Source organism: Solea senegalensis, linkage group LG15 (genome assembly GCF_019176455.1).
Source record: "Solea senegalensis isolate Sse05_10M linkage group LG15, IFAPA_SoseM_1, whole genome shotgun sequence".
NCBI lineage: Eukaryota > Metazoa > Chordata > Actinopteri > Pleuronectiformes > Soleidae > Solea > Solea senegalensis.
The window spans coordinates 13,030,268-13,052,744 of NC_058035.1; the positions used below are offsets into that span (position 1 = coordinate 13,030,268).

The window sequence follows — 22,477 nt, forward strand, 5'->3', positions numbered from 1 at the left end:
AAACCACTGAGATGAAAGTGTGGGAGCATTGAGGCAGAATTGGGAATGAATAGACAGAATGTATTTCTTCTATGCGTGCATGTGTGTGTGTGTGTGTGTGTGTGTGTGTGTGTGTTCCCTGGAGCAGGGAGTGTGCTGAAGAATTATCCTTGTGTTTGAGGTTGGACTTAGCTTTAGGGTTGAAAAGCAGAGTTGGATGCATCATTGAACAGTGAAGGCTGCTCTGTACTCAAAAGTCTGCATCTGAAGTTCACTGCTTCATTGAAGATGTCATCACTTCATGCCAAAGCTTAAAATGCACACGGATACGTTTACACATAAAGACGCGCGTTCATTTTCAACCTCAGCAGCCTCGCCAGTTTCCCCCATGGAAAATGGTTGATATTAACCAGCTAACTACTGTCTCATTTTATGCCTTCACGTAATGAAGACATTTAAAATGTGACCGGCAAATTGTTTGTGCTCTGCTGAGAACGGCAGACAATTAAGCGCCGAGCAAAGTTGTTGCAGAGCAAACAATAAAAGCGGCGGGGAAAACATTACCTTCAGCTTTTTATGAATGCCATAAAATCAGTATTAATCCCAGGTTTCACAACAACAAAGTCATTATTTCCTGAAAAGAAATGAAAATGAGGAAACCTGATTCAAGCAGAAACTGTTTTTAAAATGTGCAGCAATTTAGGCGATTTTGTCAGTTGCTGATGGAGGAGAAAGTGAGTGGGAAACACACCAACGCTGACACCAGTGTTTTTCTTATCATTTGCTTTCATATTTTGCAGGATATACTTCAATATGGGCATTCGTTTGAAGTTGAGAGAATGCTCTCTGACAAAAAGTATCAAACACTGAAGGTCAGTAAATGTAAAACAACATTTATTGTGTTGCCTTCTCCTTTTTTTTGGAATCACTGAGGAAATCTGTGCTGTCTCTTACATAAAGCTCTTCAAAACTTTTTAAATGCTAACCACTTCTGAGAAGGGCCTGTCATTTCAGAGTATGTCTTCTTGATTACCTCCTTACCTCGTTTCCTGCCAGCTGTTCACGAGTGTGTTTGGGGTTGGACCTAAGACGGCAGACAAGTGGTACCGCAAAGGGCTGCGCTCATTCAGCGACGTTCTGACGGAGCCCAGCATTCATCTGAACCGGATGCAGCAAATGGGTACATCAACATCGCGTCTATTCTCCACTTCACTTATGACAGACTGAAAATGACATCCCAGATGAAACGTGACAACATAATGCATATGGCAGCAGGTTTTTATTTTTTATAAAAATCAACGAATAGTGACTTTGAATGTGAATACTTATTGTGGAATTAATGTTCATCCATCAACTGGACAGACAGTGAGAGAGTTATGATTTGTAAACAATATTATTTGCAAAGCAGGAATAGGGAAACGTTTTCCTGTATAATTGAATGAGGCTTTTGTGCAGCAAAGACAACGACTGCTCCCTTCATCAAACCCACACGTTGGCCTGCACATGTTTGTTTTTATCGCAGACCAGAGAGAACATTTTTGAAATCTTTTTCTACCATGTCACATCAATAATCCACTCCGATATGCTGACACATTCTCTTTGGAGCTGTTTAATTTTGTATTGGTTCAAGCAAACCCTTTGGTTTCTCTTCTGAAGAAATCTTTTAACTATTGGCTCAGTCACACCAAAAAGCAGCATTCCAGTTATACAGCATTTTTCCATTTTGCTCAACCGGCTGGTGTCGCTGGAGGGAGAGTCAGGATATCACCGCAGCCTTTGTGCTTCATCTTCTGTACACAAATGTAACGGTAATATATGAAACAGGTGCTAAGATCTGTATCAGCCTGGAGCAACATGGCAAAACAGACAAAACAGAAGTCGGGGTCAGACTGTGGCAAATGAGCATTGCTGAAGTTAAAACCCCAAAAATGATTTCTTTAAGGTAACAAAACCTAAAAATGACAAGTATAATGTTAGATTTATTTTTGAGTAGTGCACTTACATTAGCCAAAAGATTCCCAATGCTCTTAAAACCCACATAAATATTCAAGGTAATGGACCGATTCATTTATGTCGCCATATTATGACGTCACCTGCTTTACCCGTCTCCACTTGAATTTAATTCAAGATTCAAGAGTCAAGATATTTATTGTCGTATGTTCCGTTAAAACAGACTGTCACACTGCACAATGAAATTCCTAATTTGCACGTTCCCCATAATCACTACAAAAAAATATATTTATATAAAGTAAACAATTTAAAAAAAAAAAAACAGTATCCGAAAAAATATCATTTAAAAAAACTAGAATAAAATTTAAGCTAACTGTCCAGACTAAAAATATAAACCTATGTGTTTTCTGCATTCTATTGTGCATAAATGTCACTCATTTACACAGTGCCGTTTGTTCTGCCGCACGTTTGCAGTGATTATTCTCAGAGGTGACGCAAAGAAGAGCTCGGTGAACAGAAATACAGCAATACAGAAAACATCGTCTTCAATTGCTGTGACTGATAGAGATCGCACAGAGCGTTTTACATACAGTATGTGGCTAAATGGCTCAAAGGGACACACTGATGTGCAGCTTTTCATCTTTTCTCTGCTTCCTCTGCTGTTGAGGATGTTACTGGTTGCACATACTGTACTCCGGCACTAGCACAAGGATGTAATTCAAAACATTATATTACACCGCTCGCAGGTTCCCATTCAGTTGTGAAACTCCGTCTTGTAATGCATTATGCTGACGGACATGTTCATCAAACGGCTCATAATCCATCATTCAGAACAGTGCGGTCTCCCTGCCGTGTGAAGAAATAATAGGATTTTCTTTTCTTTTTTTTTTCTTGACATGGAAAATGTGTTTGTACCCTGATCTCGCCACTGTATTCTGTAAATCTGAAAAGGGCAAAAACATGAATCATCCCATTTATTTTACTGCAGCACAGACAGAAATATCACGTTGGTGTTGCTATGTCTGTCCTAAAGGGGGGGGAAGGAAATTGATGCTTTTTATATTGCTCGGAAAATGAGAAAACACAAAGCAAGATGCATGAGATCAACAAGATACCCATCAATCCATAAATCAGAATTCAGCTCCGTCTCTGCACTGGCCATAATCTCCTTGTGTCTGCAGCGTATGTGCACCAGGAGTCTTACTTTTAATTCACCATGACGCTTCACTTCCCCAGAGCAAACGGCTATGATTGATGGCTGACTGCCAGACTAATAACTATGTGGTCTTTTCCCTGCAGGTTTTCTGTATTATGAAGACATCTCAAGGGCTGTCAGCAAGGCAGAGGCCCGAGCACTGGGGAGCATTATTGACGAAGCTGTCCGTGCGATCACACCGGACGGCATATTAGCACTGACAGGTGGCTTTCGGAGGTACAAGACTTGTCTCCTCTGCTCAGTGTTGATAAAGTAGTTGAAACAGATCAACACCTTTTCTTCTTCCATCGCTGTTAACTATTGGTTTTGCACAAGGAGATGCAAAGATATCAGTAAGGTCTCAGGAGGTCTACTTGAAACCCTGTGTGGCTCGTCCTTATAACTAACTACTGTCACTGCATGCATGTCACTGTACGTACGTGTGTGTGTGCAATTTATTGTCATTTAATTAACTCTTTAACACCAAGGATATCACAGACAATACACTTGTGCAAGCACAGGCTAAAAAGCTGCACGTCAAAGCCAACGTGTGGTTTTTACGGTAATTTCACTGAAGCAGCGTCTTTGTCACCAGAGAGGAGAGTTGGAAGAACACGTGTGCATAGTTTCCATTTTTTTGACCTGTTTTTGGACATTGAGACAAAAACTCTAACAAATGTTATTTTAAACATGTGTTATAGTGTTCAAATTTCAAATTTATGTGCAACGACGGTGTTTATTCTTTATTTTTAATTGTTAGAGCACTACTTTAACATGCAGTAAATTGTAAATAACTGCCAGATACTGAAAGTTATTCTGGAAAAATGGACGAAAGCACTGGCCCTTTTATAGTTAAAATAAATAATAAATTTAATAAATAAATAAAAAATTAACACTTAGGCTTATGTGTTACCTTAAGTGTAGCACTGCATGTTATCGTCGTCACTTTATTCTTAATCATAAAAGGTAAAAACTGGAGTGCCCGGGTCGCTCATGCTTAGCACTGAGTTGCATAGATGCATTACATCGTCAGTCATTGAGAGCATAGTGCGTGTTCTTGTGAAGCAACCCACTGAGTGTGACTGGTCGTTCACAGCTGGCGCCGACATTGCCAGCTCTTTTTTTTTTTAAATGTGCATTGCTTTGAGCCTGAGTAAGTACGGGGCACTCTGCTGTGTGGTGTTGTAAAAAATCCAGCCATAACCAGTGGCGTGTGTGGTAAATAATTCAAAGGCAGTCTGGCAGTAAGGACAGGGGCTTGTCTCTCAGCAGGGGTGACAGAGCTGCCTCGGCTCAGCTCACGATCTTTAATAGAGCCGGGGCTACAAGCTTTTACATGTTGCCAGGGAAAGATATCTTTTTTACTCCAAAGACTTTCTGAAAGTTTTGTCTCTTCCGTTTACCAAAATGATAATGACACTGTGTTTCTAACCACAGTAGCAGATAACTAACACTACACATTAGAACGAATGGCGTGTTCAGTGGAACACGATGTCAATTTTGTAAATTTGTTTCCGTTTAGAGGAAAATAGAGAAACATATGAGCGGATGGGAGTGAAAGCTCATAATATAGTTCTTAAATTTGCACATGAATTTCTATTTGCTTGGCCAAATCTTTCAAAATCAAAATTCAAAACAGGAATTCAGATTCTTATGGGCGACGTCACTACCGTTTAACACAACCAGTGGTGATTACCTCTATATGCTAATATTACTAGGTGAAGAGCAGTCTCACCTATACACCAACAGACAAAACCCAATTTCATTTGAAATTGACAATTCTAATAAATCAGGGAGGGCATGGATATAGGCTTTCCCCGCAATGAGCAGGTCACTCTCACCACTGCGCCTGTGGTCTGGGCAGGTATACAGTGTCACACACAGAGCGATACAGATATACAGCAATTGTTTTACATGCAAACATAAAACTGAACTCTCTTTCTAGAGGGAAACGTATGTATGTGTGGAAGCAGGCACATTTTAACCACGTGCAACAAGCCTTAGAACAAACTGGCACCAATCTCAATAAACAAAAGTGCAACAAAAGCCAGTGGCAGTGCAGTATGTGAAGGAGGTTATGACAACTATGTAAATCTTGGACTGTGACAAAAATAAACCATTCATTTCATGTAAGAGTCGGCTATGGTTGCCTTGGAAATGTAACACTTTAAAGATAGGAGTCAAGTAAGGTTAACACAACAAGCTAACAACAGCTGGAGCACTAGGTTTACTAAATATTCAGGGAGAGAGTACATAAATACACCTCTAAAAGACCCAGACACTGTGAGGAAGAGAGACACTATAAGGCCTGATTACACATTAGTAATCACAGAGTGGGAGCTACAAGCTGCTAACACTATGTCGGCTTCCAACAGCTTCCATTTCCTGGTGCATTTTCAAGAACTCTGTTTCACACTGACTGCTACTTTAAAACAAAAAAAAGAGCTGTTATGTGAAGTGTTTTTAGAGCAGTTTCACCACCACAATACTGTATTGTTTTTTTAGCTTATTCTCTTGAATTGACTCACTTGTGTGCACTGACAAAGAATAGTCTGTAACTTTAAATATTTGATTAATGTGAGGATATTTGTCTCACTCAGAAACAAACAGAGCAAACGCTCAACACATGCTTAGAGTTATTGTGTAGTAAGACTTTGCATGACTAAACAACACACTGAATTGGGCCAATGTATGATTTACTGTCGATGAATTCAACCTTTCGCTGTACTTCTCTTCTCAACCGTCAGAGAATGATATCTCATTATGTAAATAACTGCTCCTCAAGAGGAAAATGTTGTAAAAGTGATTAGTGCATCCTTGATAGTTAACATCAAGTATGAAGGGGAGGAAGTGTGTATGATTTAGGGGCCAGGAGTCTGCTGCACAGTGTAAAGGGCCTGTGAGACGGTTTTTATAGCAAACTCAGGCCAATGAAGCAGACATTTATTCCACCTCATGTTTGATGCAGGCTCGGGGAGTATTACGTGAGACCTAATTGGCTTCATGCAGAGCTATAATTGAAGAACGATGACTTATACGCTATCAGTCAGTAAGCAAGTCATTTACCTTTATTTTGTTGAAAAGCTGATTCTCCAGACATGGTTTAAATGTAGGGGGGGGATGTTCTCCAGGATGCCAGCAGCATCACTAATAACCCTCTAATTCTCTTCTGTGAGACATATCTGAAAATGTTCACTTCTAAAGGCCTGTCAGAGCTCAATTTAATTACTATAATTTCCAGCGAGATGTAGAGTCTCTTATTGGCTTCATCTTTTCCGGCCAATAGCCCTTGTCAGACATAGCGATACACTTAAACTCTCTATACCTCTTTAAATAGATGTATCTGGCGCTGGCTCTTCTTTCATCTCTGCACTACAAAATAACTCTGCTCTCCAAAGTTTCATTAAATAAGCACCGTTCCCCAGTAAACTCCATCTGTCACCCACATCAGAGGAAAAACATGGCGGTTATTCGTCGACGCCGCTGACATTATTGAAAGGACAGCTGTGGAAGGCGGGTGACAATTCTTAAAGATGTTTTGTCGGAGTGGGTGAGGGGGGATTAAAAATAGATTAGGCTTGAATGTGTGAAAAGCTCGCGCAGTGTCAGCGGAGCACTGTATTTATTCCTGTAAGAAGTCCCCAGTGTGGATCTTATTTAACATCAGATTGTCTGGAATACGACTCAAAGTGACACTGATGAGGGGCTTGATGGTGTCAGCTTTCAAATCCTCAAACTGGGGCTGAGTCTCGCAGCATTGTTTCCATTGAACAATAAATGAGATAAGTAATCCTTGTCAGTCAGAAGTCTATTATCAGTTTACCATCACCGTGTAGACAAAAGAGCCCAACGTGCCCCCTGGTAATGAGCCCAAACTGCGGCTCTGTCCTAAATACCCCTGGATCAAAGACGGAAGACGGTGAAATGCATTTGCCGCAAACAAGGCTGTTTCTTTTCTCCTGACCGGCTACTTTTAACTTCTGCTGAACCCTGTGCTTCCGGCAGATGAATGCATGCTGTGAAATTTCCCCACATCTGTATTATTCATACATGTCACACTGTCGTCCACACAAATTTGTAAATAACCATGTATATTTCATGGGCTTTGTGCAGAAGCATTTAATAATTTAACATTTTTTTCCCGGCACAATAAAAGAGAGAGTAGAACTGGCTAAATTCACACCAGACATTTATAGATCTACTGCTCAGCTCGGTGCAGCACTTAATTTAAGAATAAAACAAAACACAACTGGCAGTGTTTATACGTGCACATTCCATTAAAGCTTATATTTTCAGCTGAATCTCCCCAGCTACCTGCTGAGGGGAGTGCAGGGCGAGTGAAGCTGAATAAAACCCAGTGTTGTAAAGGTGCAGCAATAGAAGCAGAGAGGAAGAAAAACACCCTCCATGCTGTAGAGAATATATTTGACATGGTGTTGTCTAATTTCCTCTGAAGGGTGTTAAATTAGAGCATGCAAAGACTTGACACATGCTCTGGTGTGGTGCAGCAAGGAACTGAAAACACTGATTCCTACTCTATGCAACCGCACTGTGATGAAATCAGGCTGCTTAATGCTAATTGGTGGTAAGCTGAAGTTATGCTGATGGTCTGTGTCTCTTCTGCTTTGTTTTGCTATTCACGGCACACATTTATGCAGTGCACATGAGTGAGTTTTGCCAGCGCAGCAGAGGCTAGCAGCGATGTTCACTCAACAACTTGAGTGCCCCGTACGAGCTGTAAGTGTTGCAGAATCTCAGCTTTGCCAGTTAGGAGTGATGGTGGAAAGGTGCTCGTTCAGCACATGGAAATCTGTGATGCATTCTTAAATAGCTACCAGTCAACTGATTAAAGAAGTGCAAACACACAAATACCGCCGAGTATTAAGAAAAGCCAAAAAAAGAGTGAAGACTCTCACATCTCGTATTATTTTAGATAGAGAATACATTATACACCGTCTGTGACAAAAGCACCATCTGCTCAGTGAATCTATAAGCCACTATCACAAAACATTAACATTATAAAGCCTCGTGGAGTTGTAATGACTGTTTTTCTCCTTAAAACTATGGTGACCTTTGAAGCTATCCCAAAGCCATTTGTGCTTCCCTCCATTCCTTTAATGTTCCTCTCTCTTATTTGTGAGCGCCGGCTCATACTTACATACGGTGTTTTGCAGAATGCTGCTATGCATTTCTGCATGCCTGTGTTTTTTTTTAATCGTACTAAAACAAAGCTTTGCGTCAGTCTAGCGTTCCACACACGTGTTCCCAGTTTACATGCATGTTAAAAGTCTGATTTTAGTCGGACTAAGACAATAATTTGACTTTCCTAATGTCATGCAAACACGTTAGTCTGACTAAAATCGTGCTAGAATTAGTCAGACTTACTTACTGGATAATGTTTTTCATAGTCCAATTACACTTAGTCGTAGAAGGAGTAGACGTATAAACTGCAGTACAGTTGCCGGAAATCATTCGCCGGATCTAATTTATATCACGATTAAAATGTACAGCAGGTACGAAACATACAGAACCACAGCACGATCCATCTCGCATGTCCATCTCGCCTTTTGCGATTTGTTTTTCTGTGATTCAATACGCACAAGCCTATAGAGAGATACCACGCCACCTACGGAGGCGGAGTCAGACGTACACAGCCAATAAATCCATTTTCTCCTTGAGTTGTCCGGTTGCCTGTCTTAGTTGGACTACGGCCTTAGCTAAATGCACTGGCTGTCACATACAATTTCCTCACAATGAGTTTGCCATCTTTTGTATGTCCTTACTTTTACTTTTACTGTGGAGTTGTACAAGTGTGGATACCAGCAGACCTCCATTATGTAACCTCAAATAAGTTTCCATGGTTACCATTGTCTTTGTGTACTCGCCTTCAGTCGTGTGGAACATTGAGTTTATGTGTCCATGAATCCTTAGAAGTGACGAGGATAAATCAATCTCTGTGACTCACTGCTGCTGCTGCTGTTGCCTCTTTTGTTAATGACGGTCTGTGAGTGTGTTTTTGTAATTGGCTGCTGATCAGTTTGAAATGCTGCCTGACCCTTTGCACGTACAAACAGGAGCAAAGTTCTTTCATTTGTGGGGCAACTTCAGCGCTGGTTGTTGGTGTTTGCTGTGAACCTGCCATATGAGCCTGTGTTGTTGGGTCACTGTAATCACAGGAACCCACTGGTCCTTTCTCATCATGCCATCTGACTGCTGTTTGAGTCATTCTGTCTTTTTTTTATGTAGCGTAGTGTGTGAAGCAGGTGGCCTGTCTGTCACACACAGACGTAGTTTTTTGAGTTACATGGTTTTGATTTTGCTGTTTTTTACGCTTTTATTTTTTTTGCTCTGCAGCAAACCACAAATGAAGCCAAATTATTCTTTCTTTGAGAATTTCAACTTCCTTGCTTTGTTTACATGAATGTGGGTGTCCGAAATACCCAAGCTCAGTTTGTAGCCACAGGTGGGTGTGGCCAACTGCTGTTTTATAATTGTGCCGCCTGGAGGTTCATGTGTAATCCTGGCACGGCGTGGATCAATCTAGAGAAGTGGCTGGAACAGGATGAAAATAAGACAAGTAGGAGGAATACATTATGAGCAGGTGGAGTTGCAGCAAGCATCAGCTCCTCTTATGACCTTCAAAGCACAACTATGTTCCCTGAGCATTTAGTTGTAAAACTTAGGGCTGCAATCTTCCCAAATGTACAGTCTGTGGTGTCAGAGGTTAATGACCTTTTAGGTGTTCAGAATTGCCAGTGTAACAGTGATGAAGCAGTGATTCATGTATGTCTCAATTCTCCTTTCATCATAACAAATCTATCTATGCCACTGATTGCTTTTACATCCCGTTGTGAGTAGCCTGTCGTTGTCACGTTGCTAAAGCAAAGGTCATAAAAGAAGTCACAAGGTGCTGAAGTCAGCTGGATTGGATAATTATGCTTAATGCAATTTTTAACACATCACTATTGTGTCTCATCTATTTTGATCTAGTGGTGAACAATTATTACCCTGTGGCTTCCTGTTCTTCAAAGCTGCCTCCTATAGTGCAGGTGATGCCAGCTTGTTTACAAGCTGTTTCTGACACTGGTATCTCAATTAGGAAAGTCTCCATTCTGATGAGCTCTGAAGATTTGATTATTGTGTTGTTTTGCATATGGTCACTGGTCACCGGACAGCTAATTAAGTGCCATGAGTGGCACCCGGTGCGGTCTTCTGCTGCTGTAGCACCCTCCCTGCTCCCGCCTCAAGATCTGACATGTGTGTTAAGAGATTATCTTCTAAAGAGAGCTTATTTGAATAACTGCTGCCTTTCTGTCGTGGCCATCAGGCTCCAACAACCAAGCCACTTTCAAAGTCACTCAACTCACTGTTCTTCCCCCCATTCTCACGCTCAGGATATCCTGTGTGAATCAGATTATAAGCGAGTTACGTCTGATTGTGAATAATTGACTGATTTAGATAAATAACATTGGCCTGGTTTGTTGCAAATGTCCCGTTCTTTTACTGTAAACACAGACAGTGTTTACTCCTGGATTTAGTGCACTGTGAAAACTCAGTGGGTACCTGGTAAATACACTCACTGAGTACTATAGATACACAGGGCAGGAGTACATGTACACCATATGTACAACCACTTTTGTCATCTAAAACAATTATTGCAATCCCAAATGAAAACGTTGCAGGGTGTGGTTGCCAGATTTTCAAAAAAAAAAAAAGGAAATAAGACGCATATCTGTCTCAACGCTAGTTTTATTTGTATAAACATTGAAACTAAGCTTGTGTGGAGTTTGCATGTTCTCCCTTACTGAAAATGAACTTCTTACATACAGTATCACAGTTAAGGTTTGTGCATTCAGAGATGACAAATGCTAATGAGTGGTTATTTGAGTGGAGGATTTACACTCAACAACTTAGCAGAAATTAATTCAATTCATGCAGAAAATGCAAAATCAATGTAATTAGGTGAGCTTGTGCGTTTTAATTGCTCCTTTTGTGACTGAAAGGTGATTATTTTCATTTTTCCTGGACGCCATCAGTGTGTAACTGCCGTGTTTTTATCTCCAGGGAGAAGGAGTTTGGTCACGATGTGGATTTTATTGTGACCACACCAGAACCAGGGAGAGAGAATAGTCTGCTACCTGACATCATTGAAAGACTGAAACAAGAAGTACGTATGTTTTATTTTATTTTTGCACCTGATGGAAGTAAAGAGGATGTAGACCTTTTGGGAATACATTTAAAGTAGTCATTTCCCTAGTATTTGTAAATAAATATATATGACAAATGGTTTCGATACAAAAGGAAAGGTAAGGTAAAAATAAACAGTTCATGATCCTTTTAAAACCCTTTAATTTATTGCACATTATGATAGCCGTGTATAGTTTTTATTATATTGGCTCAATTGTCTAATGTCTGATTTTGTGCTGTCTAGCAATTTTTTTAGAACCAATTTTGCATTTTATATTCTGTTGATGAGTTGCACTGTAAAAGTTGCTCTACCATGTGAGACAGTATAAAATAAAAACACGCACCATGTGTTCACATTCACCCTCCTGATGACACTATTTCAATGAGGAGCCTTTTTTTGTTTGTTTGTGCAGTTGTTGTTGCTGTAGTCATGCTTCACTGACGTGACTCGCTGGTTGTATTTATTAACACAACTCCTTTGTACTTTCACTTCTGCACTTGCTTGCTTTAAACATGAAACACTAGTTGCCTTAAGGATATCCTGTGTTTCTGACCCCGCACTTCTTCCTCATTCAAAAACGTGTCCTTGGAAAATTACTGTAGCCTTCCTTGAAAAATGTGTAGTGAGCTCCATTTAATGGAAAGACCGTGTGCAAAGGTGAGCGATTCAAGTGAAGGAGAAGTGATACAATTTGGGCGATTACTTGAAGCAACTTTTATCAGTGCTTTCAAGGACGCTGGGCAGGAAAATGGATCCTCTAATGGAGCGAGCGGAGAGAAGAAGGGAGACGACTGCGGAAGAGAGAGAAAGACGGGGAGAGAGAGACAGATAGCGGGTGGTTGAAGTCGAGAGAAAACAAAAATCACGTAGAAAGTGAGAAGAGTGAGGAAACGTGTGAACTGGAGATAAAACACAAACAATGTTAATGAGAGGCTATGTTTGCATACAGCTAATGGTGTAATTATCGGCTGCACTTAAATGATGACAATTATTTGTTGCTAATAATCACACTCGTGTGACAAATGTCAATGTGCTTCAGAAGTGTCCAATTAAGACCCGCTACGTGTAGACACATTAATTACATTGAACTGAGGTCTTAACAACAATTGTGCACACAACAGTTCAGCTGCCACTGCTTTTTACCTTGTTTCACAAGGTATTATTAGGATTTGACTGAAAAGGGAAATCAGAGTGTAAAAAACATTGATGGCTCAGTTTTACACCGATGAATGAGATGCGTATTTAATATTCATTAAACGTGAACCAGAGTTTTTTTTCAGTATGAATATGGATGGTTGTTTTTCCATCCATGATGATGATGATTTTGCCACCGTGATCTCTAAAATTCAGTGGGACTAGAGACGGTTGCACCTCAAGTGAGTCTCTCATGCTCCCAGAATGTCACACCCAAACTAACACATCCTGTATGTTTATTGCATTTTTATCAACTTGTAATCATTTTGAGGAAGTAGAATCGCATTCATTATTGAGGGACGTTGGTGACCTGCAAAGCAAGACTTTTCATAATTATTCGTGCAACCGAACTTTTTCACTCATGTGCCTCAAATTCTTTGTCAGCCAGGAGAAGACTTTAAGATCTAAGATTATCTCCGTTCAAAATGTCAGAAGAGCCAAATCTGATAATGATAAAATTAAATTAAATTAAATTAAATTAAATAAAAATTAAATTCAATTAAATAAAAATTTCGGTCGATGAAGTCCAGATAACAACACAGTGTCAGTGATTCTGGGATTAAAAACAAAAGACTCTTTTCTACACATAAAAATACCCTTTACTTTCCACTGAACATAATGATACAGCAAAACTGGATCTCCAAAGCCAAATGAAAATACATTATTGACAATATCACTTACAGAAAAAGCACAGAGCATATGGATGAGGAAGAACTTTTTCTTTTTTTTTGTTAAACACAGACTTCTCCCTCAGATGAATGTGTATTTGGAGACAGTCACGAGAGGAGGGAAGGGTTTGATGAAGCGCAGGGCCAGGCTGTCTAGTCTAGCTGTCGGCTTCTTTTTTGTCATCAGCAGGTTTAAAAATAAACCCCCCAGTCGTCGGCCCCTCCTCCTTTTACACATTCTGTCCAGCTTCCGCTCCTTTAGAGGTCCATCCTGATGATAATTACCTCCCACATTATCACGGGAAGCTCTTGCGTCTTCAATTTACTATGGGTACGGGGAACAGGGTGAAGGTGTGCAAGCGTGTGAGAATGTGTGGGAATGAGGAGGCAGAATGGATGTGAGACAGTGAATTAGGCAAGTGGGGCAGGTGATAAAAAGGCTTTAGCAGCCTAAGAAGGGCCAGTGTGATACAACCGGAAGCCTTTTCTCTCAGCAGGCTGATGGAACGGGGATGGAGAGAGGACTGGTCTGCAGGGACGTGGACACAAGAGATCATGATTAAGTGGCGGTAGCAGAGGTCGACTCTTAAGTCGTGTAACCTTGTCATCTGCAACCGAGGCCCTTGGGGCTCCCCACATGTCTTCACTCAGGCCTAATATCATCTGCACCCTTATACCCTCACACATTCAGTACCCCCTTTCTGCCTGCAGGGAGTTAAAAGTACATCTATCGAAAAACGTCCTTGTAAATTTAGGCTCATCACTTTTTGCCTCCCCCCCTCCTCCTCCTCCTCCTCCTCCTCATCCTCCTCCTGCTGATATTCTGAAAGCATAACTCGGGGGCAGAGCAAGGTCAGTCACCAGCTCCTGTGGCAGACAGATGAGATTCAGCTTGGCCCTCTTAATGGTAAGAGAAAGACAAAGGGAGCAAAGTTTCATCCTCCATCCATCTGTCATCGCTGTCTCTGAATACTGTATAAGTGTCTCGTTCCAGAGGCCCGGGATGTGATGCCATTCAGCTCACGCGTTAATTGTTCTGCGTTTAGTCTGAGTCAGTGCAGTTAATAATTCTGAGTGTTTTCCCTTTCGGGTTAACTAAGTGATTTAGACAGAGCTGCATGCACAGCTGAGATTATTTCGCAGTCACACAGAGTTAGTCACTCGGAGAAGGAAATAAAGTCTGACCAGCAAGGACTACTTTGACTGACAGTGAGAGGACACACTAACTGCCGCACTTCAATTCCAGCAATCAGTCTCTTTCATTCTGGCGAAGCTGTGAATCAAAGTCAAAGTGCAGTTCCAGCAGTGCTGGCTAACACACACTAATCCGCGACTTGAAGGCAGATTTGAAGTCTCTCTCTCTCTCGCTCTCTGTTTAAGAGAGAATGCAAGATGAGATCGGAGCACCTCACGCTCGTCCTGTGGATGCAGGCGGCTGTGTAGGCCGCTATGACCGCTCTTCTTACACTCACAAGAAAGGACTTGGACTAAATAATCAAAGAGATAAAAGCTTTCACATCTGGCTTTTTTTTTTGCTTCTTTTTTCTGAGGCGAAGCTTCAGGGGGAAAGATTATCGTACTGCTGTCCTCTTCTGTAATTCCCTCTATAAACAGTTTTGGCGGAATCAGCTTCCTCTCAGATGCTCGCTGACATTACCTGCTGTGTGCGAGACGATTACAGAGAGCTATTGGGCTAAACAGCCCCCAGCGATGCTGCGACGGGGGAACTTCATGACGTTCTGTCTTTATGGTGGATTTATGTGTATCGGGCCGAGCAAGGGCGAGCGTAGCATTGTGCTGCAGCACGTACAGTCCTCATTAAACTGAAGCACTCGATGGTCTACGCTGTTGTCACCTTAACACATTACAGTTATTATTCTTATCTCATTTTGGTAAATATTCTGCTACGATTGTCTATACATTTCCACTTGGCTCCTGCAGAAAATGCATTATTCCGAGTGTTTTCTAGTGTTAGCATTCAAAAACTTTTCTGTAAATACAGTGTGTTTTTTGTTTGTCTGAATGCGTCTTCAGTGTTGTTAGGATTTGGTAGAAACAAAAAAAGGGCATCATTAAGAGTCAAAACCTGAAAAAAACTTCTGACAGACAGACCTAACTATAGTATCTGCTGGAGCGCTGTTATATGAAGTGACCTACATTCGCACTAGATGGATTGTAGACCTTCTCCCACTAAACTTGTCTGAAGTGTGACTCGAGGGGATTTTAATTTCAGATTAGTTAGCATTTAAGAGGTTTTTATGCTGTCATTCCCTCATTATCTGAGTGGGCGCTGACACTGCCTTTAGCTAAGCTATTACAGAATGTGAGGGGAACTTAAAGAATCCTTCCCCCTGCCTACCATTGAAAGGTGAGTGGTTATCTGTAATTGCAGAGTGAGAGTGGTCCGCGGGTGCAGCGGAGGGTGACATCTAGTATATTTTTTTGCCTGCAAGTACACGACAAACGAGTCCACCACTGAAGATAATTAGAGGAGGGAGCGAGAGAAGGGGGTGGTGATTTCTTTGAGATCTGCTCCCTCATTGTGTCACTCAGGGTTTTCACCACCTCATCTCCTTCCATCAGTGCCCTCCGGGAAACACTGTCCTCATCCGATAACTTGTGCATTTCGACAGTTTGTTGGCAGCTACACAGGCTGTGCTGACAAGGTGTTTGATGTTTGGTGATTAACCGAAGTCATCGGCCGGAAAGACAGAGTGGCTACTTGGTGCACTTGCTTCTCTAATTATTGCTCTTTAAGGATTGTGTGGCAGATTCATGACCAGGGAGACTGCAGTAGTATCCATACAGTTATAATGGGCGCCCGGATTTAATCGACAAGTGGTCATCTTAATCGTTTTAATACTCCTGCATCCAGGGAGAGGCATGATCAGTCAGGGTGAGGCCTTTGAGGTTTTTGTCTTTTCACTCTTTTCACTCTTCTCTTATGTTGATCCTGCAATCTACGCCTTTACCTGTTTCTTTATATTCTTTCACGGGTTTCATTCTCTAACTCTCTCACGTTCACTCCATTTCACTTTTCTCCACACTGACGGCTTTGTTTCTCATCTGTGGCCCTCACTTCTTCTCCCCTTCAACACACTGACATCTCAATTGGCACAGATTTCCATTATCTAAGGAGTGGACCCATTTGCCAGGGAATGGACTTCAGTCATCTACTATGGCTGACTGGAGGCTCATCTCTGTATTGGAACTCAACACCCAGTCATCCTCTTTCTTCACTCACCGTAAATTAGAGTGTTGACGAGGCTCAGCAGAGTATAGTCCTTATCTTTTCACTGGTCAAGTTTTGAAGTTTAATTTATGGAGCTTTTGATTCTATTTTTGATTCTATTGTGCTAAAACAATGAAATAGACCCTGAACAAGTTTTAAATGGGTCATTTGCACAATTCAATCTAAAATTCAAGGGGTTTCAGTAAATGTGACTCATTTTAATAAACATATCTTTTCTGTTAGACTGTCACCTGCATATTTTTGAATAATGATTTAATGATTACAGTTACAGTTATTTTTATTGTTGGTGTTGACATGCAGTTTTCCCAGCGCTGGTTCACAGTCATGTCATTTCCTTGTTGTGTATTGTAATACAGTATTCACTACTAATTCCCTTAAAAGATGTAAAATTAACCTTTGCAGATATTTATGCTATAGCCTAATACTTGTTTTTTTCTCTCTACCAGGGCATTTTGCTTTATTGTGACTATCAGGCCTCCACCCTTGATATATCCAAGCTTCCCTGCCCGAGATTTGAGGCCATGGACCATTTTGCAAAGTGCTTCCTGATCCTCCAGCTGGAGGGAAGCAAAGTGGAGGGCGGTTTGAGCAGATCTAAGGAGGGCGGCAGGGGATGGAAGGCGGTGCGTGTCGACTTGGTGTCACCACCTGTGGATCGTTATGCTTTCGCTCTACTGGGCTGGACCGGCTCCAGGGTATGAAGGATTATAGAGACTGAATGATGCTGCATGCGGCTGGAATTCACGAGTAGAAAAAAAAAGTCCAAGTTGCTATGTTTATAAGTTATTCATGGTGTTTGCCAACAATGTGCGATAAAGTCAAGGTTACACCGATCACCCTGACAGTAAATTAATAACAAATTGATTTTTAGGATATTTACTGTATGTTTTCAGCATTATAAGAATAACGTGTGTCCATATTCTTTCACTGCCATTAAAACAGATGTTTGATTTCAGACTGTTAATCTTTCTCATCCACAGCAGTTTGAGAGAGACCTGAGGAGGTTTGCTCGATTAGAGCGGCAGATGGTTTTGGACAACCACACCCTGTACGACAAAACAAAGGTACTCATTTATTCACCTAATGAGGACATTCTTTTTACTGTGTCTCGAAACAAGCATACTTTATTTAACTAGACACAGTTTATTCACTTATTACTTAAAACATGTGTCCAGTACACTGGAAGAGCAGCTGCTACATTATGGTCTAACCTAATGCTCAGTTAGGTTAGATGTTTTTTTTATTTGATTTCATAATGTATGCACACATTTTTCTAGTAATGAGAGCTTACCAGCTCACCTAATTAATTGTTAATAAAGTATTAATATACCACACAAAGACATAGCAATAGAGAGTGAATTGAAATGCAGCAGCAGCAGCAGCAGCAGCAGCTAGAGTAAAGGCAATCATGTCAGTGTTTACCGCAGAGTTGGGCTTTACGACATCTCCCCTCTCTGAGTGTGTGTTCATGAATGTGAGTGAATTACTGCCAAAGCACGACTCCTTAAAGGTTATTAAAGATTAGGACCTGCATGCAGGAAAAATACAATTCTGTACAGTGATGTTTACAATTTGATTGAGTTCAAAGTTCAAGAGCAATATGCTTAATGGGAGGTCGACAGGGTTAGCAGACCAAATACACACACACACGGCTAATTTGTCAGTATTTGAAAGCATGAGCTTATAAATAGAAGGGTAATGCAATGTGGATTTAACCTACATGTGTCTATAGTAAACGTTTTCCCAGTCTTGGTGACCACTCAAAGCTGCTTTACACTACAGTTTTGCCACTCATAAAGTGCACTCCTATCACTTTGCACAGGGGGCAACGTGGGTTTAAACTGCTTTTATAAGGTGGTAAAAGCAGTTAGCCTACATCATAACCTGGCAAAAGCTAATTAGATAGTGTGTGGGAACACCTGTATATATACAGTATATAATTGCCTTCAGGAAGAATAAAGCAGGGGTTAGGTGTGTTTTTGCGTGGTTGAAAGCCTCATGCAGAGCTGGGATATAGTGTTATGTTAAGATGAGCTGTCAAAAGGTCTAACCTATGACAAAGTCAGACATTCAGTCACATCATACTAGGTATTTTTAGCTATGTGGAGAAGTCATTTTCCATGTGTGAAAATCCATTTTGATATCAGGTGTGAGTTTGGAGGCAGCAGTGACAGATGGCTTGGATTTTTTACAGTTTCCGTGCAAAGAGTAACAAGTGAAGGAGTTTGAATAACATGCGATATAATTGATACGCAAATGAGCTGCAACCATTTGTTTGGCAGATATTCTTTAATGCAAGTCCTTGTATGCTATTGCTGGAAGTGCACAACCCCAGCTTTCATTTATCCTCAGAGATTTGAACAACCAGGGTTCCTAAACTTTCCACCCTCAACCCCTAAAGTAATGGGGTCATAGAGGAACCCCTATTATTCCAAATGTTGGCTTGTATGAAGTCTGAACATGGACTGGAGCAAGTTTGAGGTCAATTGAGCAAATATTGCAGTTCATAAAGATGAACATCATATTCTCTACCACATAGGAGTATAGAAAAGGACTTTATTAGTGAATGTTCTTAAGTTGTATCACATACAGATGATTTGTTAGGGGTTGTCAAACTCTTGAAGTTCAGGAGACTGCTGATTGCCTGGATTATTGGCTCCCTGGACCTATGTGTCAAGTTTGGTTTATTTTCATGCAAGGTCCATCTCACCACCAATAAAACCCAGTAGGTAAGAAAGTGACCTTATAGACTAACTGATGTTGTATTTTCCCTCTCATCAGGTTTGACAACAGGTGAAAAGAGTTTGAAGGCGCAAGGTGACTGATAGCTGTGACTTTTACAGTTTTAATGCATAAAGCAACACATAAGAGAGGTTGAATAGCCTGCAATATACATGTAATTAAGACATAGCTATCTGCAGAGAGTAGAGACACACATCTAACAGGTTTTGATACATTTTTGCCTCCCGTCATCTCGTCTTGTGTGTCATACGTCACCTGGAATATAGCACAAGCTCAGCTGTCTGCTGTTCTCATGACAGTCAGGAGTCACGAGATACACTCATGAAAGTGCCCGAGTGCAAAGATTGACATTGCTATTCAGCTGAAGAACTCAATTATTCAGCAGGAAAAGTTTATAGCACTGGCAAGACAACAAGAAATTTTCAGGGAAGCATCAATCTTTGTGACAGACCTCTCTGAAGCTTGTGTTTATCCAATCCCTTTGCTTATTCATCGCATCCTGTAAGGCACCCCCTCCCCCCCATCTCATTTCCAATGCACAGGGTAGAGCGGGCATGCTGCTTGAGTTGTGAGTGGACCGGGACAAGGGTGTAAGGCGTATCATCGCATGGATCGACAGGAGAAAGTACCCTGTCTTTGTGATGTCCAATCACTGGCTCCCTGTGGGCAGAGGTCAGAGTCCCAGGGATCACTGGGTGGCAGGTTCCTGACAGATAGACACACACATGCCAACTCAGATGGTGTTTATTAAAATGCAAGGGCAGAGCATAGCTCGCTGACAGTGCAGGCATCCGTGGACTGAAGTGGACGGGGGAGTCACACACTAACGCGCTCATTCATGCAGAAGTGTTGCATGATTTTTGCTGGTGTTTTGAGTTTAAGTCGAGAAAGTAAAGCAGTCGATCCTATATGTGATTTGTGACGGGGGAGAAAATGTGAGGAAAAAAACAGGAGACTCAAGCAGATAACTGTCAACTTTGATGAGGTTGACGATTTAAAAGTGCAGTAAAACAGCCTTAAGCTGTGCCATCCTTATGTGCAGTGGAAGTGTGAGTATGTATGTGTACAGAGGGTGTGAAGGCGGGGGTGGGTGGGGGGAGGGGAATTGTGTTGTTCAATAAGTACGCACATTTACAAATGTGTTTTTTTCTCGACCTTGGTGGCATGTCTGCTGGATTTTAATTAACAGAGTCAGATAAATAGACTTGGTGTGGCGGCATTTTAAAGAGGAAGAATGCATCTTGATGTTTTGCCTTTTCAAGGTCAGAACATGCATGTGGTTCATTCAGAGCTGTCAACATGCAACATTTTTACATGTGATGATGGCAAAAAGGGTTGGACAGCAGAGATAATGTTAGGAGAGGATATTTGTTATTTTACACATGTTGGTGCACTACAACAAATATGTTGCACTAGGTCTGAACAGTAAATCATTTTTAAATTAAAACTGCAAATTCAAATCAGTGTAATTGGCTAATTGTAAAGACTGCAATTTGATTGTTTAATTCGGTTTTATGCAAATTTTTAAAATGCATACTTGTTTCAAACAATCAAATAGCTTTAAATTCTCAACCTTGCCTTAGTAGTTAAAGGGCCAGTGAGTAAACATTATGTTCAATAACAACAATTGATTTCCATAGCTAAAATAATGTTTTCATTTCATGTGTTATTGCCTGGAAAAATAGGAATTCTTATGTTTTATTTCCCTATAATTATCACTTAGCAGGTCCTCCATGTCCACCAGGATTCAGTTAGCTGCTCGATGCAACTTCACCCTTATCGATAGCAATATGTTGCTAATCAATTTACAGTGGAAAATCTGACAGATGAGATATTTTGCATATATTTTGATATATTTGTCCACATATACCATCTTTAGTTTCTAAATGGAGACACTGTAAAACACCCTGAAGTAAATGAGAATCATTAATGAAGGTAATATCACCACCAACCCCCTCTGCCTGTGATTGTGAGAGAACAAATTTCATGCTACTTTATCATTCTTTCTGTGTTCATTATAGACGGATTGAATCCAGTGCAATAAAAAACATTTATATCTGTAATTATTCCAGTTCATTTCTGACATTCCAGGCAACCAATAATGCAGGAATTTTGCCCTGTGTTTACACAATATAATTGATGAGAAATATAAGAGAAGATGAATGTAGAAGCTGAAGAGAGAGTTTGCATGGATACAAACCGTACGTAGTGTCTCATTAAGCACAGTAAGTGGATTACAAGTTGATTATTGTGTTATTGTTGTAAAAGAAAGCGTATTCCAGAAACTTCACATTGGTAATTGCTACACTGGTTGTTCTATTTTCAGGAACAAAAATGTAATTAAAGTTTTTTTTTTTCTTTCTTTCCTTTCTTTGTCTAATCGTCCTCCGAGTTTGTGGATGGTCTGTTTTATTGTAGGCTGTGTGTGGCAGATTTTAGTGGTTAGTGGTAGATTTTGCACAAGACTGGATTGGGTTATGGTTATAGTTAAGGTTTTTATGCAAATTTAGTCAGGCAGAGGTGAGGGACCTATTGACATCACATGTGGGAGGCGTGGCTTGACAGCTAATTTAGCAGACGAGGTTCACCTGGTGTGGTGTTGTGAGAGTGGGGAAATAAACAGCGTTGAGCCAGCAAGGCTGACGTGTCACAGCGAGAGACACGCTGGAAGTCAAAGACATTGTAGACGATTGAAGACAAAACAGCACACTACCATTCACTGAATGATGCATACAAAAAACGAGTGGATGTGGGGACAGATTGCTGGTGGTGTGTTTGAGTCCACACAGTCTCTCACAGGCAGGGCTGGTGCTGTTATGGTACAGGTGAGGTTAAATAACTCACCTGTTCCATAATTCGTATTAATTAGTTTTACATGGGGAAATGGAGTAATGTAATTTTACCACAGCACATTTGTAATGTCAATGGTCAGTTAGCACAGATACAAAATCTCAGTAAAACTACCACAATTGGGAGGGGTAAATCGGAGTAAATCTTTCTCATGAGCCCTTTACTGGGCCTATGACCAGCTCCATGCACTCCAGCGGCGGGTGACCCCCCCGACAAGTTCTGTCATCCCACCCACTAACCCAGGGTGCCAACCAGGGCCCTGATGTGGGAGGGCAAAGGGGGGGTAGCCTGGTGATCCCTGACCCACAAACAACTTCACCCCGACTTCCCGTACACCAAGTGCCACTCGATTTATGCTCCACCGTCAACTTCTGTCATGTGCCTACTACGCTGCTTCTTGTTGACGTAGCGCCTCGGTTCATGCATGAAAATCAGTGGAAAACCTCTTGTAAACGGGA

At 41.0% G+C, this 22,477-nt stretch overlaps 1 protein-coding gene across 2 annotated transcripts in view; it reads left to right on the forward strand.

The window, feature by feature from the left end:
- dntt (deoxynucleotidyltransferase, terminal) overlaps window positions 1-22,477 on the forward strand; it is a 73,091-nt gene that overhangs the window by 35,118 nt on the left and 15,496 nt on the right. For both annotated transcript variants that reach the window (XM_044045201.1, XM_044045200.1), the window contains exons 5-10: window positions 780-851; window positions 1,036-1,159; window positions 3,229-3,361; window positions 11,189-11,291; window positions 16,874-17,122; window positions 17,408-17,491. In XM_044045201.1, the coding sequence (XP_043901136.1) occupies window positions 780-851; window positions 1,036-1,159; window positions 3,229-3,361; window positions 11,189-11,291; window positions 16,874-17,122; window positions 17,408-17,491 (765 nt within the window). The remainder of the gene's footprint in view (window positions 1-779; window positions 852-1,035; window positions 1,160-3,228; window positions 3,362-11,188; window positions 11,292-16,873; window positions 17,123-17,407; window positions 17,492-22,477) is intronic.